The sequence below is a fragment of the Ictidomys tridecemlineatus genome, chromosome 10, assembly GCF_052094955.1.
Source record: "Ictidomys tridecemlineatus isolate mIctTri1 chromosome 10, mIctTri1.hap1, whole genome shotgun sequence".
Classification (NCBI taxonomy): domain Eukaryota; kingdom Metazoa; phylum Chordata; class Mammalia; order Rodentia; family Sciuridae; genus Ictidomys; species Ictidomys tridecemlineatus.
This window is the reverse complement of record NC_135486.1, coordinates 97,762,926-97,781,063: the sequence shown is the minus strand read 5'-3', so window position 1 is coordinate 97,781,063 and position 18,138 is coordinate 97,762,926. Positions and strand designations below refer to the sequence as shown.

Sequence of the window (18,138 nt, the reverse complement as noted above, 5' to 3'; positions counted from 1 at the left end):
AATAAATAAGAGTAAACCTCTATTAGAGAGGGTGTGCCAGAACTCAGATTCCTGAAACTGTCCTTGGAATATATTCAAGAATTCCAAGGGCTCCACACAACATAATCTAAATGCCACTGGAAAGGAAAGAGGCAAAGAAGTGGCTATGGAATCATTTAATTGGTTGACTCAAATGTTATGATAAGAAACATCTAGACTACAATTGTGTTGCCATGTTTGAGGACCCTAATACACTGTAAGTTGTAGGTGAGAAATAACTAAGCAGCCCAGCATATACATAGTATCTACTTTTAGAGGACAATTAAGTTCCTTTCAAGTCTATTTAGATAATACCAGGTTCATTCACCCATTCAAAAAATATTTATTATACTAGTACTAAATATGGAACCTGTGTGGCCCAAAAAGAAAGAAACATAAGATAGAGTCTCTTCCCTTTAGTAGCTTACAGTCCAGCATGGGAGACAAGAAGAATGCACAAACAAGTCTAGGATGCGATCCCTTGCTTCCAGCAAATGGGCAGCCAGGGTCAGAGGCTGAGGAATGGGAAGCCAGGGCAGGTACTGACAGAATGCTAGTATTTAACGAGAAGGGCCTGTGGGGCTACCTGGAAAACAGGCCTTCAAAGCAAAAAGAGCAAAAGGGTATGATATCAGCAGTAAGGTTCAAAATGAGCAAAGGAAAACTGGAAATGAAGGAAGAAAACAGATGTTCAAAGTGGGCTGTCATGCTCTTTCCAACTTTCCCCTCAAAGAACACTGAAGGACAAAGGAGAATAAATATCTATGAGAAGCATGGTACAAAGTCCAGGAAGAAAATAAGCAACAAAAACTTTCTTTGATGTTCTTATGCTTTATCTTAAAAAGCATATGCAAGTTTATACTACACTCTGTTTCTGTGTTTAATTTTAAAACAAGTAGCCACCCACCCAGATGAGTAGTTTCCCCACAAACACTGAACAACTCTGCGTACCCACAGTTACACTTACACATCTGTCAGCTGAAAAAGCACAGGGCTAGTGGGAGGGAGGCCTGGGCCATGATAGAGGGGAGGGTTGGTAGTTGTCAGTCAGGTTTTGTACTATCACCAGCCGTGCTCTCTAGGAATACACTCCCAGTGTCCATGATGGAAGGGATCAAACCATAGTAATCTATGACAAATGCATAAGAGATCATATGAGAGACAAGTGTTCAAAGAGTCAAGGAGAGAAGGAGATCATCATAAACTGGGAAGTTTTTAGTCAGATTTATGAAGATGTCAGATCTGAGGAGACCAATAAAAGGTGCTAGTACTTCCTCCTCTGGGGAGGAGAAAAGAGGGAACAGCATTGGAGGAGGACTGAGGGCAGAGAAAAACCAAGTGGGCAGCATGAATAAGCTAACTTAGCTGGAGTGAAGGCAATGAATGGTGAAAAGTCAAAAACAAAAGGACCTTGACTTTTTCTGCAAGTGACAGGAAATCAATGAAGGTTTTTTTTTTTTTTTTTTTTTTTTTTTTTTGGTTAAGAGAATGATATAACACAATTAGAACGAGCCAAATACTACAGAGGTTATCTATTTCTCTCTCTCTCTCTCTCTCTCAAATGTTCTTATATTGTGGAAAATGAAGTTTTATTTTAATAAATATAACATGGCTACTCAATCTTCTTCTGATGAGTATATGTCATCTCCATTTAAAGTGGCTACGTCTGAAACCACACTTCAAACAATGTTCAAGAATAATCAAGTCCCAAACACATGGAAGAGGTCTTATAAATGAACAACAAGGAATACTAATAATAGAAAATTGGGAAAGGGGCATAAATATATAATTTTTATAAGAGAAATAATTTATCAATAAATAACTGATATCCTTTATGTCTCTAATTATTAATGTAATGAAAATTAATAAATTCTTTATCCTTTTATTTGATAAACACTATAGATTTATAAGGTCCATTTTGGTGAAAGTACAGGGTTATAGTCATCCTCATATGCTGTGGATAGGAATATAATCTGGGCAAAATCTTTTGGAGTAGAATTATAAGAATTTATCCTACAGAAATATTCTAACAAGTACCATGGCATATGTACAAAGATATTCACTGCAGCAGCATCTTACTAGGGAAACCTAGAAACATCTCCAGCATTTGCCAATAGAGCATTAGATAAATGGATTATGGTACATTAGTAGATTGAAATTATAGTACATAATTATATATCTATAAAGAGTGAAACAGATTCTTGTATAGTAATTTGAAAGTATGTGAAAGCTGATATCAAGGTTATCTTATTCACTATTGTACACCTGGGTCCAAGTGTGCCTGGCTTAAATTTGACATTCAATGTGAGTGAAATAAATGGAAATTCAGTTAAGTGGAAAAAAAGTTGCAACACATTATAAAGTTTAACTCCATTTTCTCTTTTTGTAATACATATTACACACATATTTTGTAACCAATGTTATTAACACTGAGAGTGTGATTAAGATGGAGTCTTATACTTTTTAGCTTATATCTTATTTTTAACTTCACAAATCTTAACTTTGAATATGGTTTTGAAATGAATATGTATTACCTTTTTTTTTTGAAGCTATGTATAAAACAACAGGTACTGACAATTCTGACAGCTTTGGACATAAAACCATCTTGATGAAGTTGGGCAGGTATGATCAACAGGTAGCTAGAGAGAATAGCAAAGAAATCTATGAAAGGAGAATGCTGAGATGTTGCATATTCTGCAACCACTGGAATACATGCCTAGGATCTTCTCTTGAAAGTCATTATATATGTTTTTAAAAAAGAATTTGGATGCCCAAATGCAGTGGTACATGCCTGTAATCCCAGCTCCTTGGCAGGCTAAGGGAGGAAGACTAAGTTTGAGGTGAGTCTCAGCAACTTAGACTCTGTATCATAATAAAAAATAAATAAAAAGAGTGTGGTTGTAACCCAGCAGTAGAACACCCTTGGGTTCATTCCCCAGTACCAAACACACAAAATAATTTGGATATACTTGGGGGGAAGGGCTAAAGCTACCTATAGAGCACTTACTACATTCAAGACTCTCTGGCAAGCACTCTGCCTACATTTAATCCTGAGAACACCTAAGAGTACCCAACACTGATGCATACATTTTACCAAGGAGGAAACAAGACTGTGCATTAGAGATCTGAACTGGATACATCAGGCTCTTAGGTCTATGTGCTTCATCACTCTATCAACCTGCTCAAGTAACTAGCTGAAAGTTGGCAGAGTCTCCATTCATGAGACAAACAAATTTTGGTGAGTCCAGGGAACTGCCATGGCATGAAATGGGTGTTTTTTGAATTATCTGGCACCTTAATCACCTAGTTAATTAAGTACCATGGAGGCAGTAATAAACTCATTGGACCAACTCGTGTTTATGAATTCTGACTCAGTTTCACTGCTGCAAACTAACAAGAACAAAGCTCAGAAATTTCCTTTTAAATTAGAAACTTGATTCATGTAAATCCTGTTGGTTCTACAAAATCCAAAAATCAAAACTTGTGAAAAGTGGAATATTAATTTATTTGTGTTCATGATTCTGAAACATAAGCAAATTCTTCAAGGGCTGGTGATATTCATAGGAAAAATATAACAAGATTATAGGTTAAGAGCTTCTTCTGAATTCTTATAGTAATATAGTCAAACTTTCTCCTTCAGTAAGAGATAAAATATTCATAATTTACTGTTTACCTTTTCAATATAATTTGAAATGCTGAGCTTCTGATCTACTGTACAGAAAACTTCTAACATAGTCCTAAAAGAGAAGTGCAAATCTCTCCTCCTCCCAGAGATGCTAATTTTCATATCTATATCATGGACCAGTTATATATATGAACTAATTAAATATTGGCTGTATCACATTTCTTCAGTCATTTAATTTTTAAAAAATATTATAAGTTAAATAAATATACATGCTATTGCACAGGTTCATCGTCAATGTAAATAGTATTAATCATGATAAATAATGAGTCATATTTGCTAAGACCCTTTCCTTCCAAAGATCGAAAGGAACTTAGATAAATTTGGACTCAGAGGTACCTGGAAAGTGGCATTCTTGCCTGAGAGAGACTAGTGGGAAATTCCAAGGACTAAGGCAACAGTAGCTTAAATCAGTGGCTTTGCAAATTTTTCTGACTATGAGTCATAACATAGATGACTTAGAATACACATAAATAAATAGATGCCATACATACAACTATAACAAGTTTCATGAATTTACCCTTTTTGGTGGGAAGGGTACCTAGGGGTGCTTAGCCACTGAGCTACATCCCTAGCCCTTTTTATTTTTATTTTGAGATAGGACCTCACTAAGTTGCTAAGGTCTGGAACTGTGATCTTCCTGCCTCAGCCTCCTGAGTTGCTGGGATTAAAGGCTTAAGCCACAGTGCCCAGCCATGAATTTATCCTTCGTGTATACAGTGCTTTCTATTGTATTTCTTTATTGTTATTATTATTGCTGTTGTTGTTGCAGTGTCAGTGACAATCTACTAAACTAGTATCAAGACACACTTATATATCACAACCCACTGGTGTGAAAAACAATGCCTTCAATGTCCTAGGTTTTGTTTTGTTTTGCTTTGCTTTTTTTGTGATACTGAGGACTGAACCCAGGAACACACTACCACTAAACTGTGTCCCCCGCCCTTTATTTTTCTTTTCTTTCTCTGTCTCTCTCTGTCTCTGTCTCTCTCTCTCTCTCTCTCTCTCTCTCTCTTTTAATTTTGAGACAGGGTCTCACTAAGTTAACCTGGCTGGCCTCAAACTGACAAGCCTCCTGCCTTAGCCTCCTGAGTCATTAGGATTACAGATATATACCACCATACCTCGCAGACCAAGATTTTTAGGACACTGAACTAGGTATCTTCTTGCCCTCCACATTCTTTCTGGATCTACTGATGCTGTCTCCTGGCTTGAGTGACCATCTGTATGCAACAACTCTGCCCAGACACATACACTCAATTATCTATTGGAAGACCTCACCCAAACATCTCAAAATTAATCCTAAACTCATATCTGAAAATGTATTTTGATGCAACCATACCATCCCCAAACCTTAGTAAATGGTACTAACTCAGCTGTCCAAAACAGAAAGTTGGAAGTTATCCCTTCCTCTTATAGTCAATCATTCAGTCCTGTTTCTTATAACTTTTAAATTACTTTAGAATCTCCCCACTTCTTTCTACCACCACCCTGTTCCCGTTATCACTTGATACGGGGCTGCTACCAAAAGCCTTCAGGATCACTCCATTGCAACTGATTCTACCTGAAGCTAGAGTGATCTTTCAAAAATGCAAATCTAATTACATCATGTAATTATGGAATGCCAATAGCCTTAGGACAGAGCCCCAACTCCCTAACGTGGCTCAGTGGTCTCCTTGCCCAATTCTCCAGGTTTAGCACCTACAAATCTCCCCCTTATTCTATAGTAATAGTTTTCAGGTCTGACTGCACATTAGAATCACCTAAGCAACTTTAAAAAAAGAAATACCAGTGCCCAGGCCTCCCTTCAGAACAATTCAATCGGAATCTAATTAGTGACTGTCATGTATAGCCAGAGGGCCTTCTGCTTTAGATATAATAAAGGTCTTCCAGTTGTTCAGGACAGCCTTTACATCCTGGCCTCCAAAGATGCTGCCCCTATACTCTGCCTTCAGGTCTCAGCCTAAATGTCATTTTCTCAAAAGTCCATATCCAGTGAGGTCCCTCTGTTCTATGTTTCCGCAGAATCCTTATTTTCCTTTATCACAACCTAATGGATTTTAAAATCTCCTAGCCCGGCACTAGGGGCTATTAAATAGATATGTGCAAACTGAATACAAAAGTAAATCAATTCTAGTAACAGACTTGATACCATTGAGGAAAGCTGGAAACAACAACAATACTGATTTATAAGAAGTAAACCCAAATCTGAAGCATCTTTGGAAGAAATTCTTCTTTCCTCCATGGAGTGTACAAGGTGATGGCAAGCAGAAGCCACTATTTATTTGTTTCGTCTTAGAAAAGCATTCCCCATGGAATGTATCTCATCTATATCTTCTTTCCAGTTCATCAAAGATGATAGGTGGGAAACAGTTGACAAGAGAGGAGTCTAAGCTTCTTGTCCAAAATGACCATAGTAAACCTGGGGAATCTGGGCCAGATGGGGTCACACATCTCCACCAACACCAGGCCCTGCTTCCAGAGTTCAAAAAGGAACATTGAACTTGTGGAAAAATGCTAAAGCTAACAGTCCTGCAGCAACAACTCCCTAGCTATATTTTATGCAATGCATATTAAGGTACCCATTAAAGTCTTGCTAGTAATCGAAAAAATTATATATGTGCAATGAGAATGAGTTAATGTTAACAGAAGAACCTAAACTTCTACGTCTCCTGACTTTTTGCTTTTAAGTTGCACCTTAACCTTGTGTTTTGATGGAGTTCTTTACATTTTATATGTAGGTGTAAAGTCATATTTGAGATATAATTCCATTAACCATACAAGCAACTTCATAGTCTGTTATGTTGCATCAAATTTTTTTTCTGTAAAAATAAATTGTTAAGGATATTATTCCTGGAACAGAATAAATTCTTGGAATTACTGAGTAACTTATGTACCGTACTACTGTTCCAAGAACACATTACTTATTTTATCATGACAAAGTAAAGTTATTAATCTTCTGGCTTCCATCTCAACAATGAGAAATGTTGTAAGATGCACAGACACCTGCATTACATTTCAGTTCAACTTTATATCATCCATAAACATCTCTGTTTTGGACACCTCATCCAAACAAATGCTCACAGAATACTCTATGTAGCATTCGATTTTATGAAACTATAAAAGTTCCTTGCTCTTAATTACAGAGACAAATGTCTCATCACACATTTGGTTAGCAGATAGCATAATTAGTTTTCTCCATTAACCTTTCAGATATAAAATTTGATTTCCAAGTAAAAAACATTGTAAAACCCTTGGAACTCAAATCACACAGTATATTTATACATGTTTGAAAAATGTAATACTAAGAGAATGATTTTATAGATTCTTATTTACAAGGGTACTGTGTGTCTAGAATACTGAAAGAAAATCCGTCTAAACTTTATAATGATTTTAAAATATATTATAAAATATACATGTAATAAGCTGCCCTTTGTATAGAAAGGAGGCACAGCAACATGACCATCAATGGAATGTGCCCTTGATCTCTTCTAGTCATGGCCTTGCAGCTGAACTGGATCATTATAGCCTCTCACTCATGAGAGAGACAAGGAATAGACTAGACAACAAAGGAAGAGTTTTCAGCTGATGGCAATGGAACACAGCTATATGCCACATGAAGTTTTCAGCAATTGCAGACCACATATGCAAGGGTGGTCCCATAAGAGATTATTGAATAGCAACATCATAAAAGTTAGTTTTGCAAATATACCCTTTGTGGTTCACACATGCAAAAATCACCTAATGACACATGGCTCAGAACATATCCACATTAGTGTTATGTAACTAGATTTTTCTGTAGAAAGTTAAATTCCATAAGATGACTGATCCCACAACCATGGCCTACTAAGGACTATGTGCTGTAGCTCATACATATAGGGGGCATTTTGATTGTCATATCTAGATGGGGAGCCACTGACATTTATGTATATTTATGCTGCCAACATTTTAAGAGTAGGTAGGATGAAGACCTCATGCACTACTGCATGGGACAGTCCTGCAAAAGAAAACTCAATTAAATACACTGTCATACTCAGATTAGATAATAACTGGTGGGAAATTATGTCTTAACATGCCATTTGCTCATTTATTTAAAAATTGTTATTAAGAGTCTACTTCATGCCAAGTAATGAATACTAAGAATATTTACATTTAAACATTTAGACACAGAAGTTTTGTTCTGAAAGAACTCAAGCTGGGCCTGGATAGATAAATAAAGGCAGACCATGCAGACACATAGTAGAGGTCACTCTAGGCCAAGAGACCAGCAATGGATATGCCAAGGCCACAGCATTGCAATGTTCCAGGGGTGACTTTGTATGGTGCAATGTGAGTCTACAAGGTGCTGGTGGGTGGAGGCCAGTCTACACATAGGGGAATGGTACTGCATCCTATTTCAGAGGTAGAGACTAAAGGGGCGGGGGCTCTTATTAACTTAGTAAAATAGGAAATCTACACAGTGAAAAGTAACACTCCATTGTTAGTGTTGATATATTTCACTTCTGATATATAGGGTGCAGTTAGCAACTAAGAAAGATGTATGAATTTCCACCACTGAGGCAGGGTGAGAATTTAGAGGTAAAAGCTGAATAATAAAGTTTCCAATTGGTTGATTGCACTTTTTATTAAATTTAAAATCAGTTTCCTCTTTCATTCATCCAGTATTTATTGATGTTTGTTATGTGACTAGCATAGTGCTGGGCAGTGGGAACACAGAGATAATCTCCTTAGAGAGTTTACTATCTAATGGGGGATGTATGTAAGTAAACTAATAATTCCTTTGCTTTGAAAGGGACAGGTACAGATTACGCAGAAGGGGAGGAGGAATCTGCTCGCTACCTGGTGGAGGCACATCAACTTGGAATCTCAAGGGAGGAGAGAGAGCTAGGCAAAGAGGGAGGATGGGGTGGCAAGTGTGGACTTCCAAGTACATCCATGAAGTCACTGAGGGGAGAAAGCACATGGCCTGAAACATGAGGAAGCAGGGCCACTGGAAGAATGCAAAGTGGTCTCGTATGACTCAGCCTGGAAGGTGAGAAGGAGCAGGTCAGGAAAAGACTGCAAGAATCAGACAGATGGCAGCTCATGCACGGCCTTAGCTGTCTTGCTAACGATCTCAGGTCTTCACCTGAAAGCATTAGATGATGAAGAATTTCAGGCAAAAGAGTAACCCAAGTTGTGTGCAAAACTGGAAGGAGCCTAAAGGCGTCCCCTAGATCAACTGTTATATGTTTGGGCTTCTGCAGTCTCTAGGCCAGCTCTGCCTGCTACTGCCAATATATCCCTTCTCAGGTTGTGTCCCCTCCAATAATCTGTTAACTTATAAGGAAAACAGCCTTACTGTGTCAATGTTCTAGGTCTATTTTTAACTTTGAAATGCAAAACACACTGTTCCAAAATCTTTATTTTCTCTTATAGATGGCTATATTATTTTCTTCCAAAATAAAATCATATTCCCAAGGGAACCAAAAAAGGCTAAACTGTCAATACATCTCCTTGGATTCTGCCCTTCACGGATGATTTTTTTTTTTTTTGATGACTTGGTCACGATCAGTGTAAGAAAAATAAAATATCACAACACATCACACTTTTCATTTATGGGTAGTTGCTAAACCACACCAAGCCTTCCTGAGAAACAAAGAGACAAATTTTTCTCAACACAAATGCTGCCACTTCCTTGGTGAACTGATGCAGGATGGATGTCAGCCCTATTCACCCCTTGCTGGGCACCTGTGGGTAGGTACAATTTGAGCAGCTGTATTCAGGGCCCTGTTCTCTCAGAAATGTGACAGCTTTGCTGACATTGTTTAATTCATGGTCTTATTTTCTTAAATTAAGATTGAAAAACTTGTCTCATATAGACTCTTAGAAATAGACAATGTCAACATCCACTTTCAGAGCAATCTTAGGCATCTCTAACATTGTACCAGTATCATAGCCCAGTAAAAATGAATAGAACACATGTAATTTTTTCATGTGTATTGGTCTTCATATGTGAGTTTCTGTCCTTTTTGATCTTTCCTAGATTTGTAAAAAATTTTAAATTGTATATCATAAATTATTATCAGAAATTCCAAATTTTTACTCTAATATATTACAAAAGCTTCTTCAAGTTCTATGAGACATATTTTAGTATGACTCACCAAATCTCTCTAAAGTCTCAGTATGGTATTACATTTTAAGATGAATCTTCAAAGACTAATATGACAGCATCCAATATAGCCACATATTTAAGAGACAAATATTTAAACATCTATCAGCTGAGTAGCATTATAAACACAGAACTGTGCTAGGTACTCCTGGATACGAAGACCCAAAAAAGAATCCAGGCCACACTTGCCCTCTAGGATCTGACGATCTGCATTAGGAGAAAAAAGACACGGTGCAAATAAACAACCAGGATTCAATGTGGCAATGGTTAAGTTGGGGTTGAAGGAGGATATGCAGGAGTGAGACGGAACACAATAAAGTCAGGCAGAAAAGTAAGTAAATATTAGACTGCATGTGGTAAGTACCAGGAAAAAGTGATGTTATTATTCAGTACTGAAGTGTACATCTAGTTTGGAAGGAGACGAAGATGGAGATAAAAAAAAAATAAGAATATAGTGGTTTCTAGTTTGTAAAAGTATTTTCCTGTATAGGATTTTCTATGTGCTTAGAAGAACCTGATGGACAACATAATTATTCTAGTACAGAATATAAAGATAACCCTTCAAGAGTTTTGTCCAAGTTGTTATTAACTTATAACCTGAGATCAAACCAAGTTTTCTGCCTCTCAATCTGATTTTTCTCTACTGTGCTATAAATTTTTCAAGTCTGCATCCTTTCACTGAGCATTCAGTAGCCATAGTCTGACCTTACCCGAGTCTCCCTGTCTCCAACTTCCAGAGAACCTTTCTCCCCTCAACCAACCAGCTCCCCAGAAAGCAGAACTTGTCCAAGTAAAAGGGTATTTTGTAATATACTAAAGTAGCATAGAATTTGGGATTTCTGATGTTAATTTGTGAGACATACTTGAAATATTTTATAAATCTCAAATATGAAAGGCAACATAAGCATGGGCCTGGCACATGCCTGCAATCAAAGCTAGTCAGGAGGCCAAGGCAGAAGGATCAAAAGTTTGAGGCCAGCCTGGGCAAGTTAATGAGACCCTATCTCAAAATTTAAAAAAAAATTATAAAGGGGGACTGGGGATGTATCTCAGTTGCAGGGTGAGCCTGGCCTCAATCCCCAGTGCCATAAAACAAAAACAAAAACAAAAGAAAGTAACACAGCATACATGGAAAACCCTATGCATTCTCATTCTGTACTCTGCTGTGTCACTGGTACAGCATTACAGAGGTTCTTTCAACTGCTACATCCTCAGCCCTATTTTGTATTTTATTTAGAGGCAGGGTCTTACTGAGTTACTTAGTGCTTCACTTTTTGTTGAGGCTGGCTTTGAACTCATGATCCTCCTGCATCAGCCTCCCAAACTACTAGGATTATAAGCATGCACCACAGTGCCCGGCTTACAGAGGTTCTTAAGATAACACTGATCCATCTGAAAACAGATGTTGATGATGTTTACTTTTCGGAGTCCACATGAAACAAGTTTTCAACCAAAATTTAGGCTTTATTTATAAAGAAGGCTTACAGCCTAGTTAATGCTGGTTGCACTTTAAACACTATCAAAAGAGATAAGATTTTGGAATCTGGAAATGTGATAAGACATGATAGGAGAGTGGAGACTACATGGAGAAGGTCCTGGTGAGCAGGCAGAGATGAGAACAGAAGGGGCTCTGGGAGGGATTGATGTAGAACACAGCACAAGCACAATTCTTTCAGTGAGGTAAAGAGGGAGATAAAAAAGGAAAGGTAAGCTAGAAATAGCAATGAGAAAAGGAGGAGAACAGGACTACACTTCCTCTGAGACAGCACAGCAAAGAGGAAAAGAATGTGGCCAGATGATGTCCCAATCCAGGTTCCTGTCTAATAGCTCTAAAACCTCAGGCAAATTAACATTTCTACAGATTCATTTTTTTCTCATCTTAAAAATGGAAATAATAAGGGCCGTGGTCATAGTACAATGGTAGAGCACTTGGTTAGCATGTGTGAGACACTGGTTTCAGCACCACATTTAAATAAATAAAATACAGGTTCACTAACAACTAAAAAAAATATATTTTTAAATGGAAATAACAATACCTTCTCAGAACTGTTGTGGCTAAATGGTAGGTATGGGAAGCATCCTGAACACAAACCCTACTCCCTTTCTTCCTTATTGGTCCTGGGTTTTCCTAGGAGGAAGCTTCTGTCTACCACTTTTCTCTGATCCAAGGTATCTCCTTTCTCCTGGCCAAGTCCTGCTTTCTGGGGAGCAGGGTGGTTGAGGGGAGGAGGTTCCCTGGAAGTTGAATGCAGGGAGACTCAGGTAGGGTCACACTGTGGCTACTGAATGCCCAGCAATTCTAGAGTCCATCAGAAGGCAATTAAAATCTTCTTGAGTAAAGTGAGCCGGTGGGGGAAGAATGGGAGAGATGAGGCAGAATTTGAGGCAGTTCTGACATGGTAGGAAGCGTTTGGAACAAAATATTAAGAGACCTGATTTTAAGTATGGTCAATTACTAAGTACTGTGTGGCCTTGGGCAAATCACTTTCATTTCTGACCTTAGAATCACATTTGCAAAACATGAGCTAGATAACAAAACCCACCACCTGGTATAGCTGCAGTAGTGCCCATATGATAAATGAAATACTGAGGTGAGCCAAATTACAAATGCCTCCCAAACTTTGGGCAACAAGTAATAGATAAAGAGTTATAAAAATCCATATCCATGTCTTCCAAAACCTATCTATATTCACACATATTTAAAGAAGCCATTGGTGCTTAAGTTTTCTAAGATACTCTCTAAACTTTGCTGGTGTTTGCAGTTGTTTTTGAAGCCATTTTTTGGACATATAATAAGACATTTTTGGTACTGTATGCAACCTTGGAAACCATCAAGATTGGGGGTTTTTAAATAGTGATTCAGGGCACCCTAACAAGCTGCAGGGGCCTGCAGAGGAATGTGGGATGTATGTAAGTCTCAGTCCATCTTTCCTTCCGTCCTTCCTTCCTCTTCTTATTAGTGGTGACAGACCTTGAATCCAGGACCTCACACATGCTGGACAAGCACTCTACCACTGAGGCACATCCTCAACCTTCTTCAGCCCTTCCTGGAACAGCTGTTCCCCTTGCATCCACTGTATATGCTGGGGGTTGCACATGGGAGAGCACTGAACAAAGTGTGTCACATGGTCAAGGACATGGTTTTAAAGAGAAAGATTTATGGCTTTGCTACTAAGCAACTTAGGGAACTCAAATTTTTCATCTATCAAAGATAATGACAATATCTTTCTCAGGACAAATAATGGAATGACATTTACAAAGTTCTTAGCATGCAGTAAACTATTGATAAATAACACTGAGCTTGGCCACATTCCTAACCCTAAGAGACATTCCTAGTTTTCTGTGCTTTTCAGTCCACCATGGAAAAGGGGGAGAACTGACATGAAAAAGGAGAGGGACATAGGACACATCAGGCCATGGTGATGAGGATGGAGCTCCTGAGAAGAGGAACAGAGGTGAAACACTCTGGCTTCCAAAGGATAGGATTTCAAGGGTTCTTCCTTTTTCCTTCTCTTGGCCCCCCTTGACCCTTCACTTTATCCAAGGTTGGGTCCTACCTGTGTACTCCTGCCACAGATGAGACAGCATGCCTCTTGGGAGGAGAGTTCCAGCTCTAGTCCTTTGAGGTCAGACAAGAACTGAGGTGGGCTGCAGGCTACCAGACCCTAGGTGAAGAGTGCCCATGTTCCACAGATGGCTGTTCCTCATTCTCCAGGGATACACATTACCTGCCATTAAGGGCAAACTTCATAACTTGTAAAGGTGAGTAGGAATTTTCTGAGTGAGTCCTCTTTGGGGAGATTCTGAGGACCCTAGTGGAGCAGCCATCAACAAGTAAGTGACTGAAAAGAGATTTAAAAATTCAGAGATCTCAACCCTGCTCAATTGGCATGGATATCACACCATGTGCTTCATCCACTGAAAGCTGTATAACTGAATTGAATATTAAAAAGAACAACTAGAACAGACTTGGCATATATGTAATTGGAGCTCAATAAATATTTGTTGAATGAATAAATAAATAAATGATATTTGAATACCTGAAAAATGAAACATTTCAAATTTATGCAATATAATAGTAAATCCGAACTAAAATCCAACGTACAAAATAGACTTCATTTAACATTTTTATTATTATGAATAATAAATTAATTGCCTAATTAAAATACTTTTAAGAAGTGTCCACTTACCAGCTAAAGTATCCTCAATGATCTGTAAATTTGCCTGCCTCAACATGGTAGAGGGGAAATTTGGATAGGAGGCCTGAATTTACTCTAGATTCTGCTACTTATGAACAAATCACTTCACTCTAAGCTTCAGTTTCCATTATTATGGAAATAATAATAATAACTACCCTGACTACCTCAAGGGTAAACTATAAAAATCCTAAGAGGTAACAGATGAGAAAGTGCTTTCTAAACTATAAGGTAAAATACTTACCATCTAATTAGAATGATGCTTATCATTCTGTCTTGGCTCATATCACTTTTCCTACCAGGAATCTTCTGCTTATCCAAATCTTTCCCATAGTTCAAGGTCTAGTCTGCACAGTCCCTTCCAACTCTGCTTTGCTCCTTGCCCCAATCATTCACAATAGTCATTTAATTACTATTCACCCAGAGAGGTGGTATGGGGGATGTTCAAAGCTCAGGCAGACCTTCATTGGGACCTTACCCTGTAGCAATCCTGTACAGAGACCTCTGTCAGGCTACCTTAATGTTTCTAAGCTTTATCTACAAGATAGGGATGATGATGATGATGACTGCTACAGATTTGCTGTAAGAAGTAATTCACTTAAAGTACTCAACTCAAAGCCTTGTGCACCCAGCTCAAATTGCAGCTGTTGTAGCTGCTACATATTGCTCACTAACTGCTTCCTGAATTTGTCCTGCCTGCCCCTGTCAACTGTATTTTAGCCATTGAGAGCAGGGTCCTATTCTATCCATTTTGACCCCATTCCCATTCCAGAAAAGTGTTGAGTTCATAGTATTTTCTCACAAAAACACAGTTGAATTGGTGAAATGAATTGTTTTCCCCCAAACAGTACTAAAATCTTTACTGTAGTCCCTCAAGCCAGCTTGAGAAAGTCAATGTCCAAGGGGGTAGAGTTACCTCTTCTGACCCGATTATCAAATTAAAATTATGTGAGTAATTCCCAAAGCACTTAAGCCATTCACACTCTTGAGCTACCTGACATGTTGAATGCACTACCTTAGTTCACAGTCTAAAAATGTTCTGGAGAAATAGATTTGATGTGGGAACCTCTGCTAAATTCTGGAGCACTCTCTTTTCCCCTGGGACATGAACTTTAATCTTACAGACACTGACTGTCAAAGATAACACATACATTTGAAAGCAGAAAGTCCTATATGACATCATGGAGGCCATGTGTTGGCACTTTCCTACAGATGAAACAGTTCTGGAATTTTGGTCTCTAGCTCTCCTAGATGTCATAAACTTCATATCATAAGTAATATTATGAGTAGACTTTCAATTTACAAGACAAACCTGATTTAAATCTATTTTGAGGAGAGTATCTACAAACTAACATGCTGTCAATGACAAAATTTCTAATTTCAGATGTTATCAGTGACTATTTCCAACTGCTGAAAAATTCATGTTTGTATAATCACTTCCATTCTTTTTCAAAATTTGTCCTGAAGATCTCAAAAGACAAATTTTCTTTGGGAACCATATATTATTGACTTTCCCCAGAAAAGCAAAAGATTGAGAAATAACGTACAGCACACTCCTGGGCTGCTGAATCTTTTGTCCCTTGATGTCAAAGGCCCTCTTGACCAACCACTTTGAAAGACCATCCCCAGTCTGTTATTTATTGGCATTCTCATACTTCCTCAACTCAAACTAGGAAAAAGGAAAGCAGCAATGTCTGCCACCTTCAATTCACATTTTACTGAACCCTGAGCACTCTGAATCCTGAGAAATCCTCCTATTCTTCAATCTTCCCTCTTTTGTGTTCTCAACTCACTCCAGTAACCAAACTACTTTCAAGCACACAGCAGAAAGGGGGTTGTAGGGAAACTTTCACCGAAGAATTAAATCAAGGACATGAAGTTCTATTTATATTATAAATGTAAATTTTCTACTAGAAGACACATTTTTTTTTTAATTTCAAAAACTAAATCCAGTGGTACTTAAATATAGAATTCAACTGACCACATAAGGGAATGGAAAAGTGTACAATCCAAGACTCTCTCTTTCTGGGCCATAGCGGTTCATTTGAAAGCCTTTTGGGTTTTAATTCTCTCAACAGTCAACAGGTGCTATGAGCAGTACTGGCCTCAAAGGAAAGATCCATGAACCTTCAATGATGGTTCATGTAAGAAATACTGATGTTTCTCTCCTATTTCACCTAAATATCTATTTGCCTCTTCTAAGCCCTTTGCAACACACTCTTCCTCTCCCTCAAAGTAAAACAGAGATCCTGATGAGAACACACCCTACCCTCCAGCTGTCATGATGTTTCAATTTAAGGGACTATAACACTGGTCTGAGCAGGGATCCTGCCACCTGAAGAACCCAGCCACAAGGCAATTCTGGCCCTTGCTCTCCATCAGTCTTGCCCTGACTTTCTCTCAGGTTTGCTTCCTGGATGTGCAGCACCTAGCTTACACCTTATTACTTAGGGTTATAGAATCTTCCAGATGGGCAAAATTGAAGCCAAATGCCACCATTCACAGTCTATTCTGACTTTATGGGCACTTTACTCTTAGGGAAAAAAAAAGTCATTTTTGGTTCACCATCTGCAAGTAACAAACTGCATATCCATAGTCCTTTGTGTACAGTATTTGTACCAAAACTACACATGAATGAAGTGGTGACACTTTTGGCTACATACTCATAGTAGAGCAACAACATTCACTGGATGGTCTCAGAGACTCTGCCTTTGCTCTGCTTATCCCTGAGTTTAGCCAGGAACTAGGATGTTAGGAGAAAGGCAGAGCCATTCTCCTTGACCAGAAATGTTGGTAAGAAAGGAATACAAAGCTAGGAAAATGAGGAGATATTCACTGATAACTAGCACTATCAAGAGGTGGTTAGGCATACAATCACACTTTTATTTTCCTTACGCTTTTTGACTGTAGATTTAATTTAATTTTGTCATGGCAGGATTAGCAACCAGGCCACAGAGGTGAAGGGACATTATAATAAGACAGCACATTAATCCTCTATCCCACCCAAGGCAGAAGCAAAACCAAACAAATAGCAGCTTCCTGGAAATTGAATTTCTGTTATCCAGATGTCAAAGATGTAATACCCCAATTACACAAACTATTGCCAGTGAAGCATGCCAGCGAATATGCAATGTAAATGGGGTGAGCACAGAGCGACAAAATTGCATGGTCAGCATCTGGCTCTGTGAGTGAGTGATAATTAGCACTGTGTGTAGACACTAATAAACATTTATGTCTGAAATTACAACTTTTAGCAATGTTAATAAGGAATATATTGGCAATCTGTAAAATAAAAGGTCTTGAAAAGAATGTCATACATTAAGCAATGGCAGACATTTCCCGTTCTCGCACAATCTCTTTTTCCCCCCTAATTGCAAATGGCTACACTGTTTTACTAAGAAATTAATTGACATAGGAACCTACCTAAAAAAATGGGTTGTGTCTCTTTGGCCTCCCCATTAACATCGTTGCTGAATTCTGAGATCTTATATACCTCATGGTGATAATCTGGTGTGAGAAAACAATAAAAAATTAGAATTATATTGACCTCAAGATAGGAATAAGCAATGAAGTCTAGACTCTCATTCTCTATGACATAATTTATAAACATGTATTTGAGAACTCACTAATCACAGAATTTGTAGTAAATATAATCCCTAAAACTTTATTTACTCTGAAGTCCACAAACTTGATAGATTATTTTGACTTTAGAAAAGAGCTAGGCTAGTTTACATTGTCTTCATGGTAAATTCTGTGCACAGATGTCAATTATTAGGTTTCTTTTCTCTTGAGACAACAAGTATATTTATAAGGAAAATAAAAATCTTGCCAAATCATAGGCCAGGGGAGGTTTCCAAATTTAACTCCACAACCCATTTTTATGAGCATATCAACAGTATGCTTTAGTTACCTGGCATTCTCAGTTTACCCAGAAAATCTCAGCCTTCAAACTGCTTAGATGCAAGCACACATGAAAAATAGTAATTTGTTGCTTCAAGTACAGTATAATTTGAAAGGAAGCAAGATTTTCATCTTTCACACAAGTGGATCTTTCTTATTCAGCTATGGTACCTTATTTAACGTGCAATTGC

The 18,138-nt window shown here is 38.0% G+C and overlaps 1 protein-coding gene across 23 annotated transcripts in view; it reads right to left on the bottom strand.

Annotated features, from left to right (window-relative positions):
- Nucleotides 1-18,138, bottom strand: part of Bend7 (BEN domain containing 7) — a 141,478-nt gene that overhangs the window by 121,600 nt on the left and 1,740 nt on the right. For 18 of the 23 annotated variants that reach the window (XR_013426741.1, XR_013426742.1, XR_013426739.1 and 15 more), the window contains exon 2: nt 17,471-17,554. The exons of 1 other annotated variant lie outside the window; for it this stretch is intronic. Coding sequence is in view for 14 of the 22 variants with exons in the window: in XM_078023498.1 (XP_077879624.1) it covers nt 17,471-17,554 (84 nt within the window). In the remaining 8 variants the exon portion in view is untranslated. Of the gene's footprint in view, nt 1-985; nt 1,485-2,552; nt 2,658-13,408; nt 13,553-17,470; nt 17,555-18,138 lie in introns of those variants that run through there. 4 more of the 23 variants (XM_078023508.1, XM_078023509.1, XM_078023511.1 and 1 more) reach the window with 4 other exon arrangements.